Source organism: Sphaeramia orbicularis, chromosome 6 (assembly GCF_902148855.1).
Source record: "Sphaeramia orbicularis chromosome 6, fSphaOr1.1, whole genome shotgun sequence".
Lineage (NCBI taxonomy): Eukaryota > Metazoa > Chordata > Actinopteri > Kurtiformes > Apogonidae > Sphaeramia > Sphaeramia orbicularis.
The window spans coordinates 30,621,186-30,637,806 of NC_043962.1; the positions used below are offsets into that span (position 1 = coordinate 30,621,186).

Consider the following 16,621-nt stretch of genomic DNA (forward strand, 5'->3'; position numbering starts at 1 on the left):
TGAAAGATAGGCTATTTTCTCTAATGCTTTTTTCTTTTGCAAATAATACACCAGCTACAGCTGCTGTCATTAGGCTAATATGCTCTCCAGGGCTCACTCAGTTCTCATTGTGTCTGCTAGTTCATAAACATTTCAACGTAATGTTTGAAGTAACAGAGGCTACTTGCATTAAACTGAGACATCCAAAAATTTTTAATACTTTTCTACATACCTTTTTCTTTATGCTATCAAAGGTGTTTTATTTCTTATTAGTGTAAAAAAAATGTGGGAAACTTAGTTGTCTGTTTTGGAGAAAATATTAAAGTGCAAAATGTTGCAAACATCCTTCTGGCATGGCTGCTTGTTTAATGTGCCACAGTCAATATTTTTTCTGTCCTGAAGAAATTACAACTGTACTGTGTCATGTTTGTGAGTATTTTTTGTGGGGGCATTTGTAGTTCCAATTTTTGCCACAGGATGGGGACAAACTAATGTTAATGAATTGGCATCTTACACGATTACCTCCCAAATACAACATTACCAGTTCAGACATGAAGCTGAATAAAGTCATCCCAAAGTATTGCAAACATTTATTTGAGACCATAGTAAGAATGTTAACAATTTCATTCACAAAGTTCTTAGAAAAATTACAGAAAATTAAAATTAAATAAAAAATTTCAGTGGAGGTCTTAAGGTTCACAGTGATTAAATAAACACTATGTCATGGGAACATTTAAGCCTGAGAGTCATTAAAGACCTGTTGAGCAGCTTCAAAAACACATCAATCCCTCTCCAGGTTCAGTTACATGATAAAACACCGGCCACAATGAAACTAGGAAATCACTCTACCAAAAAAAAATAAAAAGCAACAGCATTCGTAATGTAAACTTACAGATGGCTGGCATTGACGTCTTTAAAAAAAAAAAATGCCTTCACATCATTTGCTTGTTAAAAAAAAAAACTTTAAAACTTCACAAGATTCACGCAGAATTAGACATCTTTCACAACTAGAATGTGGATAATAAAGGCACAAAATTGCCTTGTTGCTTATAATTTACATTAAAAAAACAAATGTACAGCATATTCATGATGTTTCATTTACAATCTAATTTGCATAAACTAAAAAAAACAACTGATGAAGACTAGATGAAGAAGCTGTGACGATAACGATGTTGCACATTAGCAGTAGATCTCTACAGTGCTTCCTGTAACCCTTAATGGAAATGGAATTTGTAGCTGACCTCTTCACCAACCAGTATCCAGTGTGACCTCATTCTTACGGAAGCCTGACATATTTTCGACTAGTGTGGTGCTAAAAACAAAAGCAAGCAGGTAAATTTAAAAAAAAAAAAAAAATTCCACGCAACATTTGTATATAGAAAACTAGTCTTCAATCTTGAGCCAGCCTTTTTTATAGTCTATCAGCAGCTCTAAGTAGTACTTCCACTCTGGCTCGCTGTCATACCTGACCTCAAATATAGTCTTTAAAGGGTTGGAGTGGGCCTCATGGATACGCAGCACCTCCCCTCTGTACCAAACTTCTGATTTGTCATTTTCTTCATACAGATGGTGAATCCTCTTCCCCACCAGGTCTGGGTAGTAGAACCTCATGGCTCGCCTGGCTCTCTTTACAGCCGAACGCAAAACCCACCGTCTCCTGTGCTCAGCGCTGTGGCACGCAGACAAATAGGGACAGTATTTGATCTTCAGTAATGACCTGTGTTTTCTTTTGGAGGATCCACTGAGGGGTCTTAAAGCTGGGGAGAAGCCTCCAGCCCTCTGCCACCGGTGGGTTACTTTGGGTGTCCTCCTCTCACCGGTCCCCTCTCGGGCTCCTTCCTTCTCCTCGTCTTCCGCTTGTGAGAGGGAAGGATCGGTAAATGCACCTGACTCCGAGACCGCCTGATACCTGGCCCTTTTTCTGTTCAGACCTCCGCTAAACATCCTCCTCAGTTTGAGAATCATGCCCGAACAGCTCTTGGATTTAACCGGTGATTTGGCTGATGCTGAGGGCTGAGCGTCAGAGATTTCAGTGTCACTGGAAGACACATCGTCTGAGGTCAGAGGGCGCGTCCATGAATTGTCCAACATCATACTTTGTGGGTCATCTATATAACCGTCCTGCTTTGCAACCACACATTCACCGTCACTGTTCGCGACCTCTTCAGACTGATGGCCACTCTGGGTTTCTGTACTTGACTGGTTTAGTACATCTTCGCTTTCAATCTCTTTTACAGAGTCTTGTTTCTCCTCATCTGACAAACAACTGTCCAGAAACATACGCCTTGAACTGTTCTTTACTCTGCTTTTTGTCCCGTTACCATTTGCTTCTCGACCTCTTTGCGGATGTGACTCTGAGGATGAGGCTTCTAAGGCCCCGACACCTGAAAATCCAGGACTCGTACAGCCGCTTGACACTTCAGAACCTTCATCTGGCTCTCCGTTAACAGAATCATCCATGTTTAATCCTGCAAAAGAGTGACTGTTAGAGAGGAAACGCATAGTACCATGAAAATAATGAGGTCACTGAAAAAAAATAGGTGGATGACAGGGTTAAGAAATTTTTGAGAATTATTTAAGTGGACAGCAAGTCTTGGAGGAATGGAGAGGATTTCTGGAAGTGAAAAAAGTCAGTTTGCTTCTTTGTTAGAAACCGTTTTCGCAGTGATAGAAGAGAAAGCTGTGCTAAAGGCCAAAGCTACAAAAAGTCAAATGCTATAAGGATGCTAACACAAGTGTAGACAGGGAAAAAGTGTAGGTAGGTGCCCAGCTTTAGTGTCCTGAACCCTTCTGAAGATGTAATCAGAAAGCGTTATTATTCCCAGGGGAAACTGTTGTGTGTTACAGTTGCTGTGTGCAAGTTTAATAAAATGACGTGTTAGGAAAGGGCCACAGAAAATAACAGCCATCAGTGACCACGAAGGAGAACCTAGTGTTTCAACACACGGACACCAGTTGTTACATCCCATTTCCCTCTATGACTAAGCAGCACAGATGTGGGCTTGGAAGAGGGAACTGGTCAGTTAAAAGATGATGATCACCATCTTCTTTAAACATGAACTTCTCCCCACCCAAACAGGCTAAAACATGCAGCCTACACACACACACACACGCACAATGCAATGTATGCTGTCATTTCCCCCTTTTGGTAAAATGATCCAATAGACTGACTTACATATTTTAACTTGAGTTCAATATCAACAAATCAGTGAAGGAGAGTTTCACCAAAAAAAGCCCAGCTCAGCCCCGCCCATGACAAGGATTATATAATCATGCAAAGTTTTGTGATTAGTCACTGAAAAATGCAATGAAATGTTCCCTGCTTTCTACACCAGGAAAAAAAAGCAAAGAGTAGGGAGATTGAGGGACAACAAAAAGACAAATATACCTGGACTCTCTTTTGGACTTCAGGAGAGGTTGATTCTGTAAAAAATAAATGGATTTGAAATAGAATATTTACTGTCTTTGTTTTTACCAAGGGCCAGTATTACAGAAAATAAGGTTACTGATGATTACTTATAGATTGTTTTAGCAAATACTATATTAAATAATAAAAAATGAGGTTTTTAATGTGTCCAAACTAATGAGTAAATAAAAAGTATCACTGTGTACCAGAGGGGGAATTCCAGAACTCTGCAAGAAGAAGCAGGAAGTGCCATTTTAAACACAGGGTCAAAACTGGAGTGTCAAATTTCACTTACACCATCACTATATAGACACACACCATCGATAATCATCGAAACCAAAAAAAACTATCAAAACATGAAATAAACATCGACTCTCAAAGGGCAGTTTTTTTTCCTTAAAAGGCAAAAACAGTATAAAGACTCAATCATCACTTCTGTTCCTCTGTGGGTTTGTAGTGGAGTATTTACCTGCAGAGACTCTTCCTTCTGCCTGTATTTTCTATTTTCCTTTTGTTTTGCTGTGTTTGGGTCCTTAGTCAGTGTATTTGTATTGTTATTTGTAGCATGCATGGCAGAACAATATAAAAACAGAGCCACTCCAGGTCCAGGGCTCTCTCCCCTTTCTGCTCGTTTCATTTATTGCACAGTTCTGTCTGGGAAAAAGCACAAACATATGCACAGTAAACGACGTCTTCAGCCTATCTCCTCTTAAAGATCTGTCTATGACACACTGTAGAATGAGAACATTCCTCTACAATCGTGCAAAGGTGTGGGAGGGTTTATTTGTTTTAGAAATAAAACCACTGTGTCAGGAAACCGTGTTTTATTTTTATATATCACAACCTATTTTTCTCACTTTCTCAATTCAGTCTGTTTGACTATTATGCACAATGGTTAGGTTGATGAAGTCATAATATAAAGCTTTTAAAAATGAGCCAAACCCTTTCTCTTGAAAAGTTAGATTTTCATAGCTGCCTCCTTGTAAACTAAAACTTCTTCTTGGAGGTCTGGATAGAGGTTACAGAAGACATCTATAGGATGGAGAAGTTGACTTTGTCAGACTTGATACAGAAAAATTCACCAATTATTGGAAAAACTGGGTTGATTTTCACTATTAAGAGCTGATTTTACTTTTTGAGTAACATGCATATAGACCCATGTAAACTCTTAATTCATGCTACACACCTTAAATGTTCAGTGTTAATGTTATACAGGGGTAAAGAGTTTCTGGAAGGAAAGAATGGAATGAGAAATATACTTATTTCCCGTTAACTCCATTTTAGGTTGCTGTGTATGTTTTTGCTATTTCTGTCAGTGCTCCCCTGTATGAGTATGTTTTTGTTCTTTGTTTTTCTTTACATATATAGAAGTTATATACATGATGTAAAATGCTGATAAGATAAGGCTGCCTGAAAAAAAATAAATAAATAAAATAAAAAGACAATTCCAAAAAAACCCAAAAAACTAAAACTTTTAATAATGTGAATTCTAATTTTAGTGCTGCAGGACATGAACTAATAAAATCAGAAACATTTAAGTAAGGAAGAGAATAAATCGTAGTCTTACATAGTGAGCAAAGAGGTTTAACTTAATTAATGAAGTACAGTTAATGTTAATCTCCATTTGGATTCTACATAGAATTTATCCTCATTACCACTACTATGGTAATAGAATCAGGAAAAGTACAACATATATCATGTCTATTTATCCTTATTTTCCTTGAGAGGTATCCTGTAATTAAGGCTTTTCCATGTACATGTGAGCTGGTGTATTGGTGTAGAGTGGTACGGGGCTGGAACAGAGCACAACTTAGGGTCAAGCAAAGTTCAGGATTGACAGATACAGAAGATGGTTCAGGTAGAGTTCAGATATTTTGTCTATGTTAAATAGGTTTACTAAATGTTATTAGACACTACATATTTAACCATTAATATCACTGTTTTTCCACCACAAACCTTTACAAACAAATAATTCAAAGTCCATGCTTTGAAGCAGCCAGAACAAAGGCATGAGACAAATACATAGACATTATTTTGAGATCTTTTACAGCAGTTATGCTCTAAATCACAACTAAATACACCCACACCTTTGCACAGTGGATCAAAGCAGAGGAATAGTGTCCAAAGGTGACACCCAGAAATGTCCTGAACACAGCAAAACAAGAGGAAGATAAGAAAGTACAGGTAGACACCAACAGTTCTGCAGGTAAACACACCAACACATACTTCTAATACTTCACACTTCTTTTTTTAGAGAAATCATACATATTATTTTTCTCTACATTAGTGTTTGACATAAGTAGTTGTGTTCAGCGCTGACCCATGAGGGGGGATTGACAGAACTGCTGATAACTCTAAAGCAGTGGTTCCCAACCTTTTTTGGCTCGTGGCCCCATTTTAACATCACAAATTTCTGGTGACCCCAGACATTCAAAACTGAAACTTTTTTTTTTTTTGCTAACATTAATTTGGTTTTGATCGTGTAATAGTTTGCTATACTATGCTGCAAATAAACGTTAATTTTAGACTACATTTAGGCTATATAATGTATATTATTATGGACAGAGGCAGAAAAGCCAGGTGTAGATTACTGCACAAAGTGAGAATTTTATTTTCCTTGGTCAGGATATGTACAGTCAGTCCAGCTTGTATTTACAAGGCTGACAATTAATACTGAACAAACAATAACTCAAACTATGAATCATGAAAGAGCTGCAGCATCTGAAACCGACCACAATGAACATTTGAAAGATAAACAGTACTACAGTGCTTCAGTTTTAGAGTTTGTCATGTCTTTTATGTATTGTGATTGTCTCTCTCAACTCATCATATAATATTTATTGCTAAGTTTTTTTTAAATTATTTTTATCAATTACTAGAAATTTCAGATGACTCCATTTGAATTCCAGGCGACCCCATGTGGGGTCCCGACCCCAAGGTTGAAAAACACTGCTCTAAAGCCTCTAATTTGTGTCCAGAACACAATTCATTCTCAAAAAAGACAAATATTTCAGCAATTAAAATAAGGGGTCTTTAAAAATGTTTCCTTCCACTTCACAACACTTAATGACCAATGTGAACACAAACTCACCCAAATGTGTACAGACAGTGGTGTAATACAGAAGATTGACCACGTCGGCGTAGATGTCAGGCAGGTGTTTGAGGGACATCAACCTCCTGAGCCTGGAGGAACAGGCTCGTTTATGAAGCTGGATCAGAATCTTCTCCTCAGATAGCGTCGTGGGGCGAAGTTCCACTTTGTGTTCCTGCAGAACCTGGTCAATGAGGCTGCCCTGGACCATTGGGAAAAGCAGCTCTTTCACCACCAGCATAGGGAGGAAAACCGCTCCAGCCCGCATGACATGTGGAAATGGACAGCGCTCCTGGACTGTGTACTCCCTCAACCTCTCCACAACTTTATTAAGAGATGACTTTATCTCCTCATTGAGACATGTCTCCCTGCCTTTAACCCCCAACAAACAAGTCACTTTCTGGAATTTGGTGGTCGGAGATGCTGGTTCAGGGAGTTCTAACTGCGACAGCCAGGTTCTGAGAGACTGCTCTGATGAGGCTGACACAGATTCGGATATCAGCTTGGACAGGGAATGGTGGAGCTCAAGGAAGTGCTTCCGAACAGGCATTTTGACCTCTGTTTTTTCTGTGATTTCAGATGGTGGCTGCACTGGTTGGGGCTTTGGTGGGATTTTAACAGAGTCATGAAGCTTAGAATCAGGTAGAATAATTTTGTATGTGGAAAGTTTAAGGCATTGGGGAGGAATGTTTTTAAAATTCAGTGGAGATGGACGTGGAGGTGGAGGTTGAGGTGGAGAAATAGGTTTGGGAGGATCGAGCACCTGTTCATTTTGTAAGCATTCATCACCCTGAGAAGATGTGTTCTGCTGTGCGGTCACCTCAACAGGTTTGACTTCATCTGAAGTAGTATTTTCATTTGTCAGTGAGGGTTTATTTTCAAGGTCATCAGGTTTACATTTCTTAATCACCAACATGGGCCCACAGTCAGACAAACCACATTCATCCGGTTCTTCCTTGATTACTTTGACACAGTCCTGACTAACAGAGCTCTGAACAGGCTTGTCTGTGTCTGCTGGATCTAATTTTTCCTCTTTGATATTTTTAAGTTCACAGATCTCTACAACAGGCTTCTCTGTTTTATTATCTGGACAATTTTCTTTGGACACAAGACAGACATCAGGCTGCTGTTCAACTTTTTCAGGTTTTGTCTGTTTCTGTTGTGGCTTCGGTGGATCTTCACAGACCTCTGAGGATTGCTCCGTTCTCTGAGGTAATCTACCTGACAATAACACTCCAGAGGCCTGCAGGTATGCCTTGTAAGGTGCCAAGCTGAATACATGGTTGATGACTGGCATAGGAGGAGAGTCGCTGTTATTCCCAACTTCCTTCTCATCCTTCACCTTTTGCCGTTTCTTGCTCAGTTCCACTTCACATAAATCCCCATCCTCCTCCTCTTTTATTACGATGGGAGTAGATGAATGAGAAATACTTCTCTTCAGGGTCCCTTTAGGATAACCAGTGGCTGAACTGGATAGGGTTTTTTTACTTGTTGCAGGGGAGTAAATGATCTGCTGACGACATGCATTATTTGCCACAGCTCTATGGACTGGACCTGAACAATGGTTTGGTAAATGGGGCAGCCACGCCACTGGTGACACGGGGGAAGTGGGAAGTCCCTTTGGCTGTTTAGTGCATGGTACATGGGTTACACAAGAGTTGTCTACGGTGATGCTAGTTGGTGAAAGGACAGGTCGATCTCTGTGAATTCCATGGAGCTGGGGGAAAAATCTGTTAATTTGTACATTGGGAGGTGAAGCCTCTGATTTTCTTAGAGGTGCAGTAGGACTGGTCTGGTCCAAATGAAGGAATAGCGGGGAGGTGTGTGACTGCCCAGCATGCAGGCTGTCACTGGATTTTTCCTTATGTGGGATGGCTGAAGAGACTATTGGGTCATCTATAGGCTGGATAGATGGGGAAACATTTAAGCGGTTGGAGTGCATGGCAGGGGGCCTTTTAAGAGCAGCTCTAATGTGGCTTGTATTTAAATGAAGTCTAGGGACAGCGTAACAGGGATAGTCATATCCTTGCAATAAGGAATTATTTGGCAGTGTTTCAGTGCCAGATAAGGGCAAAGAAATTTCACCACGAAGTGACTGAGCCAGTACATAATGGTCCTGGGAATTTGGGATTGCATGTTTAAGAATAACAGGGACATCTTCCCTGTGCTTAGAGCTAATATCTTTACACTGTGTCCTGTTTTCTACCTCCACATTTGCTTGGGGGTAGTAAAACATTGGGTGCTGTGTTAGCTGCCCATATTTGGAAATGGGAGAGCGGTCCTGATAAATCTCTGAGGTCATATGCTCATATGTAGGATGGGAGGGGTACAGGCTGGGGTAGGCTCTGGGGGAAGTCTGTAAATGCTGGCTCTGCTCACTTAAAGAACCAAACAGTGTGCGAGGTGGGGTGCAGGGGTAACTGCTGTAGCTTGGTTCAACCACCCCGGGCAAAGTCCTTGCTCTCCCAGGGCTGTACGTCTCCACTGCTATCCTCTTTAGAGGCTCTGTGCCAGGCTCTAACTGTAAACTTCTCTGTTGCACCAGTGTTTCTTGTGCTGTTCGCTGGATGGGAAGTGTTTCAGTGTAGTGAGCTTCACTTTGCCTCCAGTCATGCTCATATACAGGGTTTGATATCCTAGGAGACCTGTGTTCCACACTGTAGCGTTGTCCTATCACACAACCCAGTTCATTGCAGCAAGGGTTATGGCCATAAATTGGCTTAGGAATTGCTAAATAAACAGATTTTTCAGTTAGAGGAGATGCACTCTCGCTTCCACTTTTTTGTTTTCTAACAATCACTGACGTTGCAGCTGTAGGGCTGCTAACTCCAGGACTCTTAGTGTATAATGTAAACCCTTGTTTCACTGGGGTGTGACACTGGGGAGAGGAATAAGAATGGCCTTCTTCTGACTTGCTGTCTTGCCTGTAAATAATGTGGTTCTGTCCATCCATACCAGAGTGGTGACTCACAGGACTTCTGCCATCCAAAAGGGATGGAGTAAATCCTGCTCCATCCTTTCCGCTGGGGTCGTAAGAAAAATAGCCACCACTGAACTGCAGTGTCTGTTTTCCCAGGAATGCAGACATATTTTGTGGCGTTGACAGTCCTGTGGCTGCTATAGTCCCATTAAATAACGGCATCTTCCTTTGTAACACTGAGTCAATGAGGGTCTCCACTGAACGGCTGCTCATCATGTAGTCACTTTGTAAAGATGGTGTGATATTAAGGCTCCAAACCTATGATTACAAAAAACAACTATTAGACAACACCATAAATTTCCAATATCTAATTCAGATTTATCTTTTTAATAAGCCTACAAAACATCCAACCAGGATATCACATGGGAACGGGACAATAAACACTTCAACACAGAAAGTCATCATTGGATAACTAGTAGCTTAAGGCCTTTTAAAAAATATTATATATCTTGTGGTTTATCACATGTATGTCACGTACAGCCTTAGTCAAGAGACACGCTGAATTCAGCAATATTCACTAAGAGGGAAAAAGTGAGTAAGGGACATAAATGCTTAAAACGTTTAAAGCTTTTTCCTGGCGATTCTGTTAATGAAACAATTTTTTCAGACCAAATGTATTTAAATGTAATTAAATTGGGCAAGATTATGCATTATCTGCCTCTAAACCTGCATTATCTACACCTGAAAGATATTTAATCTCAAAAAATGCTTGACATTATGAGCAAGGAAAACAACTAAGACACTTCATACTTTGTGAATGTGGCATCAGTAAATTATGAGTGAAAAACAAGCTGCAGGTACCTTTTAAACATAATAATCGTGCATCCTCAACCTTTCAATCCTGGCTTTTCCAAAAGGCACCTGAATGCAGCATGATTAAACATTTGACGTGTTATTGTCAGCTTGATAAAAAGAGAAAGGGAACTTTATCACGTGATTTACCCAAAACCAACGCTGCATCTGCATGAACCGACAGAGGCCGCGGTTCAGGTAGAAACAAGAGAAAGGCTTTTATTCTTATTTTTTGTCACTGAAGTCGATCTCCTGCTGGACGACAACTCGCCGTCGGAAGAGATTGATTCCCAAAACTAACAGATCATAGAGCAAAACATCCCCGCTGTCCTTTGACAACCAGCCAGAGTTGGAACATATCAGGCATGATATGTTGAAACAGCTGTAACAGATCCAACACACACAGGCCTCTACCTCTATCTGACAGTATAAAATGTACAATGTTAATAATCTGTGGGGTGAGAGGAGGGTGGAATTAAAAAAAAAAAAAAAAAAAAAAGAGAGAGACATATCCTCTCTGGGGCCATAGTGATACCAGATCCAGGCTCTTGACATCAGCTCAACTGCTCAGATGTTTATCACTTCATCCTGTTGACACCTGTGACAGAATAGCAGCGATGAATTATCTGCGCACAGCAAGGACGACTGCGGTTTATGAGCGCGGTGAAACTGCGCAGAGCCATTTCAACTGCCGCACTATGTATATATATGTGTGTGTGTGTGTGTGTGTGTGTGTGTGTGTGTGTGTGTGTGTGTGTGTGTACTCCAAGATCTGTGGGAAAGGGTGATGGAGAATGGCCCTAACTGAAAAAGTGAATGGGGAAGTTTTAATCTTATTTATTCAGGAGTTGCACAACTAATATATTCAGCCAGATTAAAAAATGAGAAGATGTCAACAAAAAAATATTTCCCTGTTTTTTTTTTTTTTTTTTATCTTACGCGTCTAGACGTAAAAACGGAACTTACAAGTATGCAAAAAAAAAAAAAAAGTTTCTCGACAGCTTTTTCTGCAAGACTGATTATGAAGTATTGCATTTGCTTAACAGATGTAACACAGAAACCAGAGCTTCCTGCACGAACAGCCCACTCAGATTCACAGGACGCAAAAATATGGAAATAATACACGCGCAAGAGTTCGACTGACACCGAGGCTGCCCAAGCGTCACAAACACCAAAAACCACACTGCGGACATTAATCACAATGTCAATCACTTGAGGCACATTAGTCTGCGTGGAATACAAAGTGATATTAGATAATAGTTTTACATGTATCATGCTTTCTAAGAAAATATCCCCATGCGCGCGTTCCAAGTCACGCACGCTTTGCTGTTGATTTCCTTTCCTCAAACACTAAGAAGATTTGAAGCATAAAGATGTAGTTTCTTACCTAAGTCCTGCGGTGAAGATACATGACGAAGACTCCATGAAACACAGATTGTGACTTGGAACGAAACTCTCCTCTCCGCTTGTTTCTTGGTTCGCTTTGACCGGATGCGTCAAAATCCCAGGACTACGGCGGAATGGAAATGAAGGCCGTGCCAAAAGGTTGGAGCGGCTCGACCCGGTCCACGCGGCTTTTAGAGAAGTTAACAAACTGAAGAAAAGACAAAAGGAAGGAGGATGGTCTTTGATCAATAGGCGGAGTCACACCCTGTGTCTATCCATGGCTGGGTTTCTACACATGTGATGTTTTCCCGCTGGTGACTTTTTATTGGCTGTATCCTCATGTCCGGCTCTCTGTTGGCTGACTGCTGCCATCTAAAAAGAACTTACTGTCACGTTTTCCTCATTCTTTAACAGATAACGCAAGTGCAATGTGACTTTTCTGTACCGGATTTACACTCCATACACTGTTACCCAAACCAAGTTTCTGGATTCCCTTAGGGAGCTTATCAAACCTAAGTAATCTGATCTTATTATTATTATTATTATTATTATTATTATTATTATGGGAGACATCATGCATCATGCACTCCCTTCTTTATCTAACTGTCGCTATTTATTACAGTGTAGAAACCCCAGACTAAAGTTATCTTAGTGCATTCTCACAGCTACTGCCGACCTATGCACAGGTGAAAAATGTAGCACAGAAAAAGTGATGACATCTCCCACAAGAGTTTTTTTTTTTTTTTTTTTTTTAATTCCTAGACATTCTGTAAAAGCTTACAACTGCAGTATCTTGATTCCCAGGTTATGCATTTGCCTTATAAGAGTCTAAAGGAAGATTACTGCAGCAAAACGTTTTTAATTTGTTTCTCTTTTTCATAGAATGTTCCTTTGTCTAGTACAATGTTGTGTCAGTATCTGTGTGTCTATTGTTCACAGCCCTGGCCTTGACACAGAACTGGTTTGAGCTAGTTTATATCTCATCATAGCTGCTAAAACTCTTCTATCCTACTGTATATTTCTCATACATAGACTCCCGCCCATATTCCTGAAAATCACTGAATCCTCTTTATTTTTTGGTACACATCTCCTGACTGTATTGCATCCGGTAAATCTGTAAATCGACCTTCTTTTTCAAGAATAAGTGACACAAAAGACAATCCTTGCTCAAAGACTTTATAAGCCAAATTTCTACCACTCGGAGCAAGGAGGGGAAAACTCCCAATGAACTGGAAAAGAACTGGTTTCCCTCATTTTATCTGGTAAACGTCTCACTGAGATAAAAGAAGACCTTGCCAAAGAGCAGCATAAATGAGTAGCAGTATGTCAACAAAATAAAACAAACAGACAAAGATAACCATATGACACTTAAAAAGACCATGTGAATAAGAAGTAATTAAAGAGTCGGCTATGGATACTCTGAAAGATGCATATATAAGTAAGATTTGTCTATTTAATTGTCAATAAATGGAAAATGCTTCTGTAGCTGTTTTAGAGAATGTCAGTTTCTTAACCCAATCCTAATGTAGTTAATCGTTGACCAAAGTTAAAGTCAGGTCAGCCATTACCTCAGTTCGACTATGTTTTACCTCATGTCTCACATTATTGTCTTCACTGAGAAAAATGTTGATGTGTGTTCAGCAGAATAACATTATAGTGTGCCTGTGTAATGCAGTTTTTCTGTGGACCTGCCTTAAAAACGATAGACCCTCACAACCCAATTTTACATTAAATCTATCAACTAAAGTGAATTTGAGCGGAAATTAATGTTCCTGATGATTTTTATTGTCATTTTACATCAGTTTGTGGTGGAAATTTGTCCGAATAAGGGAGACCAATGCAGAGAAATTTGTCTTTGTATCTATTTAACTTCTGCACAGAAGGACCGAAACCAGTAAAATTACAGTCAGCGACCACCGAGGAATCGATGCTGAGTACGTCATCATCAGGGTTTTAAATGCACAGAAACAAAGAATTAATAGTTACATTCCGTGATTAATTAGTAAGTAAGTAAGTAAGTTTTATTTATAGAGCACTTTTCACGGTCACAAAGTGCTTTACAGTGCAAGATACAATTAAAAGCCAATTAAAAATACAAATAAAATACAATTTTAAAATGCAAGTAAAATACAATCAAAGTGTGATAAATAAATTAAGGGTTCTATCCCAGTAAAGGCACACTTCTATTAAGGAACAGAGTCTTTGATGTATTCCAGTTTTTCTCAGTCGTTTTGGTACATTTCTCAGATCAGAATTGAAATTCACAAAACCACCTGTTTAATCTTCACATCATTGTGTCACTTGTTCACATTTAAAAAAAGAGTTTCTTATTTCTTTGAACAAGTTGCAAATACTTTGGTACATCCATGCAAATGATTATGTACTATTCTCTGCTGTTTCCTACATGAGCAATTGCTTATGTCATGTTGATCCAAATGTATTATAACGGGTCTTTGTTGAATAGTTTCACCACCCACAACATTTAGGCTTTAGTTCATCGCATAAGTCTTAACATGCAAAATGGTTGAACAAGTTGTCATAATATGTCACAGCAGATGCCTACAGAGGCTGGATAAGACACTCTAAAAGATTCTTTCCACGCTGCATTGCAAGAGAAGATATTTGTTGTGATGTGGATGAGAATTAAATATATATATAATGTAAAAACTCTGAATAATTTGCACTACAATAATATATACATAAACATATATTTTTAATAGATCAGATCCATGTACACATCCACTCACTGTATACAAATCTCCAATTTGCACTCTCTACATATTACAATATAAATCCACTGTAAATCTCAAACCATTATTGTCCTTGTTGCTAGTCGAATGTTTGTTTATATTAGGTCTATGTTCAAGTGTGATTGGGTTCATGTTGTTTTGGGTTCATGTTGAAATTGTACGTCGTGAGCAAAGAAAAAACAAAGCCAAATTCCTTGTATGTGTTCACATACTTGGCCAATAAAGCTGATTCTGATTTGTGGCCGAACAGACAGGAACGTCAGGAGGTGTAGGAGGACTGCGCTGTAATTTCTTCAACACTGCATGGACAGTTTTCCCTAAGGAGATTGGCCTATGTTCAGGTTCCTACTTTTGTTTTTTCTTTGTGCTATGTAGTGCTGTCTTTTTATTTCTTTATTGCGATGACATGGTCTGTCAACAAATTACAGTACAAACAGTAAGAGCACAAATGTGAATCTTGTCCAGTCTCTTGCAATAAATCTCCCACATACACTAAGGTGTGTGCAGGAAAATCTGTCCACTAGCAACATTTGGTAACTGTCAATCAAATCTGACACCACAGAGACTATGTTTGTTATCATTTTTACATTCAGCTGCTTGCTGTCAGTCACAAAACTGCTGAAGAATGCTGAAGACTAGTGTATGTCCGTGCTCACTGTAAAGGTCAACTAGATTTATCACCGTCGTGTAACCTTTGTAGAACATATTTAAGCTGGACTCTGGTCAGCCCAGTTCAGACGATTATAAGGTTTGGCTTTGACTGCTTGTATTGTCTCAAATTGTGATCTTGCAACATTACAAGTTATTGTGTTCCCTCTGTCAGAGTGTTGGTGTTTTCTTTGTCTCAGAGTGCTAGTAAATCTTCCAGGATTATCTCTGGACCTGCTGCGGTGGTCCTGCCTCTTCCCTGCCCTCATCATCACCACTCACTTATCCTCAACTGCCTCCATGTGTCTCCCCCTACTCCCCCCTTCTCCCCTTCTCCCCCTCTCCCCCAGTCTCTATCTCCATTGCTCTCTCTTTTTCTCTTTCTTTACCCTCTCTCTTTCACCCCAACTGGTCAAGGCGGATGGCTATCCTCCAGGAGTCTGGGTCTGCTCCAGGTTTCTGCTGTTGAAGGGAAGTTTTTCCTCACCACTGTCACCAGTCACAAGTGTTTGCTCCTGGAGGATTCTGTTGGGTTTCTGTAAATTGGCTCAGAGTCTGGTTTTGACCAACTCTATATATAAAGTGTCATGAGATAACTTTTTTGTGATCTGGCGCTATATGTATAAATTTGATTGATTGAGTGATTTGATTGGTTTTCCCCTGTAAGTCGCTTTGGAAAAAAGCGTCTGCCAAATACATAAACTTAAACATAAATCCATTACAGGTGTAACTTACAATTTACAATAATTGTCATCAAAACTTTAGCCATAGTTTACATCAGAACATCCCTCCAGAGTATCTGTTATATTGACAACATGACTAAGCAGTTGGATTGTCTTATTCGTACACAATGACACAAGGACTTGTCATTCTGATAGCACTGACATGTCCATTGACACAGATATTTACTTTTGAGAGATGAACTAGACTGGCTTTTTCAGGTAATCCGTGGTGTTTTGCTATTTGTATGAGTTGTTTCGAGAAATGCACTTACTGTTTTGCAAATGTCGAGGATGATTGGAGAAATGTACCAAAGCGACTGAGAAAACCTGTAAAACATATGACGATACATATTCAACAGATGGTGCAGGCCCAAGGCAATCTTCGATGTTAATTGACGGCTCATGTTCAACACATGGTGCAGACCCAATACATCGACCAAGCCACACATCTCAGTACAGACCAAGCATTGTTATTACAAACATCAGTTCATTCATAATGTTTAAGGGTTCAAGGCAGGTTCAACAGGAGATGAAGTTGGTCTATTGGCTCCTACAAAACATAGTGAAGTTCAGCTGAGTATTAATAGTAGCTGTGTGATGTGCACTGAATAATGTCTACAGTTTAGCTGTATACTTGTGCATAGAACTGATGATTTTCCATTTTTCCTCGACAGTTTTATGATATTGTTTTGAGCAGGTAAATGTAGTATAGTTTGTTTCAGAAAGGTTATAAAGTTAATGCCTTAATTATGCTGCTAAACTAGTGCGTAGTGATGAAAACATGTTTGAAAATGTATTGGTACATATAAGTTGGAAAACAACAGTATTAACACTTACTGACTGTTTTAAAAATAAAATAATGAAGGA

The 16,621-nt window shown here is 39.5% G+C and overlaps 1 protein-coding gene and 1 long non-coding RNA gene across 3 annotated transcripts; one reads left to right on the forward strand and one right to left on the reverse strand.

Moving 5' to 3' along the window:
• Positions 1 to 549: 549 nt before the first annotated feature.
• Positions 550 to 11,926, reverse strand: c6h15orf39 (chromosome 6 C15orf39 homolog). Of its 2 annotated transcripts, XM_030137578.1 has the most exons (5): positions 11,636 to 11,926; positions 6,477 to 9,714; positions 3,592 to 3,612; positions 3,368 to 3,402; positions 2,312 to 2,447 (listed from the first exon to the last, which is right to left on the reverse strand). In XM_030137578.1, the coding sequence occupies exons 2-5, from the start codon at positions 9,670 to 9,672 to the stop codon at positions 2,442 to 2,444; spliced, it is 3,258 nt and encodes a 1,085-aa protein (XP_029993438.1). In that variant the 5' UTR covers positions 9,673 to 9,714; positions 11,636 to 11,926; the 3' UTR covers positions 2,312 to 2,441. The 2 variants fall into 2 exon arrangements, with proteins under 2 accessions (XP_029993437.1, XP_029993438.1); XM_030137577.1 differs by lacking the exons at positions 3,368 to 3,402; positions 3,592 to 3,612 and having other exon boundaries at positions 550 to 2,447; positions 11,636 to 11,918.
• Positions 11,927 to 14,773: 2,847 nt separating this feature from the next.
• Positions 14,774 to 15,786, forward strand: LOC115420492 (uncharacterized). Its single transcript, XR_003935549.1, has 2 exons — positions 14,774 to 14,881; positions 15,757 to 15,786. It is a non-coding gene; the product is annotated as an uncharacterized LOC115420492 (long non-coding RNA).
• The last annotated feature ends 835 nt before the right edge of the window (positions 15,787 to 16,621 follow it).

Excerpts from the sequence above, each read along its gene's own strand:
- c6h15orf39 (XM_030137577.1), bottom strand. The coding sequence starts at position 9,672 with ATGATGAGCAGCCGTTCAGTGGAGACCCTCATTGACTCAGTGTTACAA. Across the intron at positions 2,448-6,476 it reads CACTGTCTGTACACATTTGG|GATTAAACATGGATGATTCT; the intron begins GTGAGTTTGTGT and ends ACTCTTTTGCAG.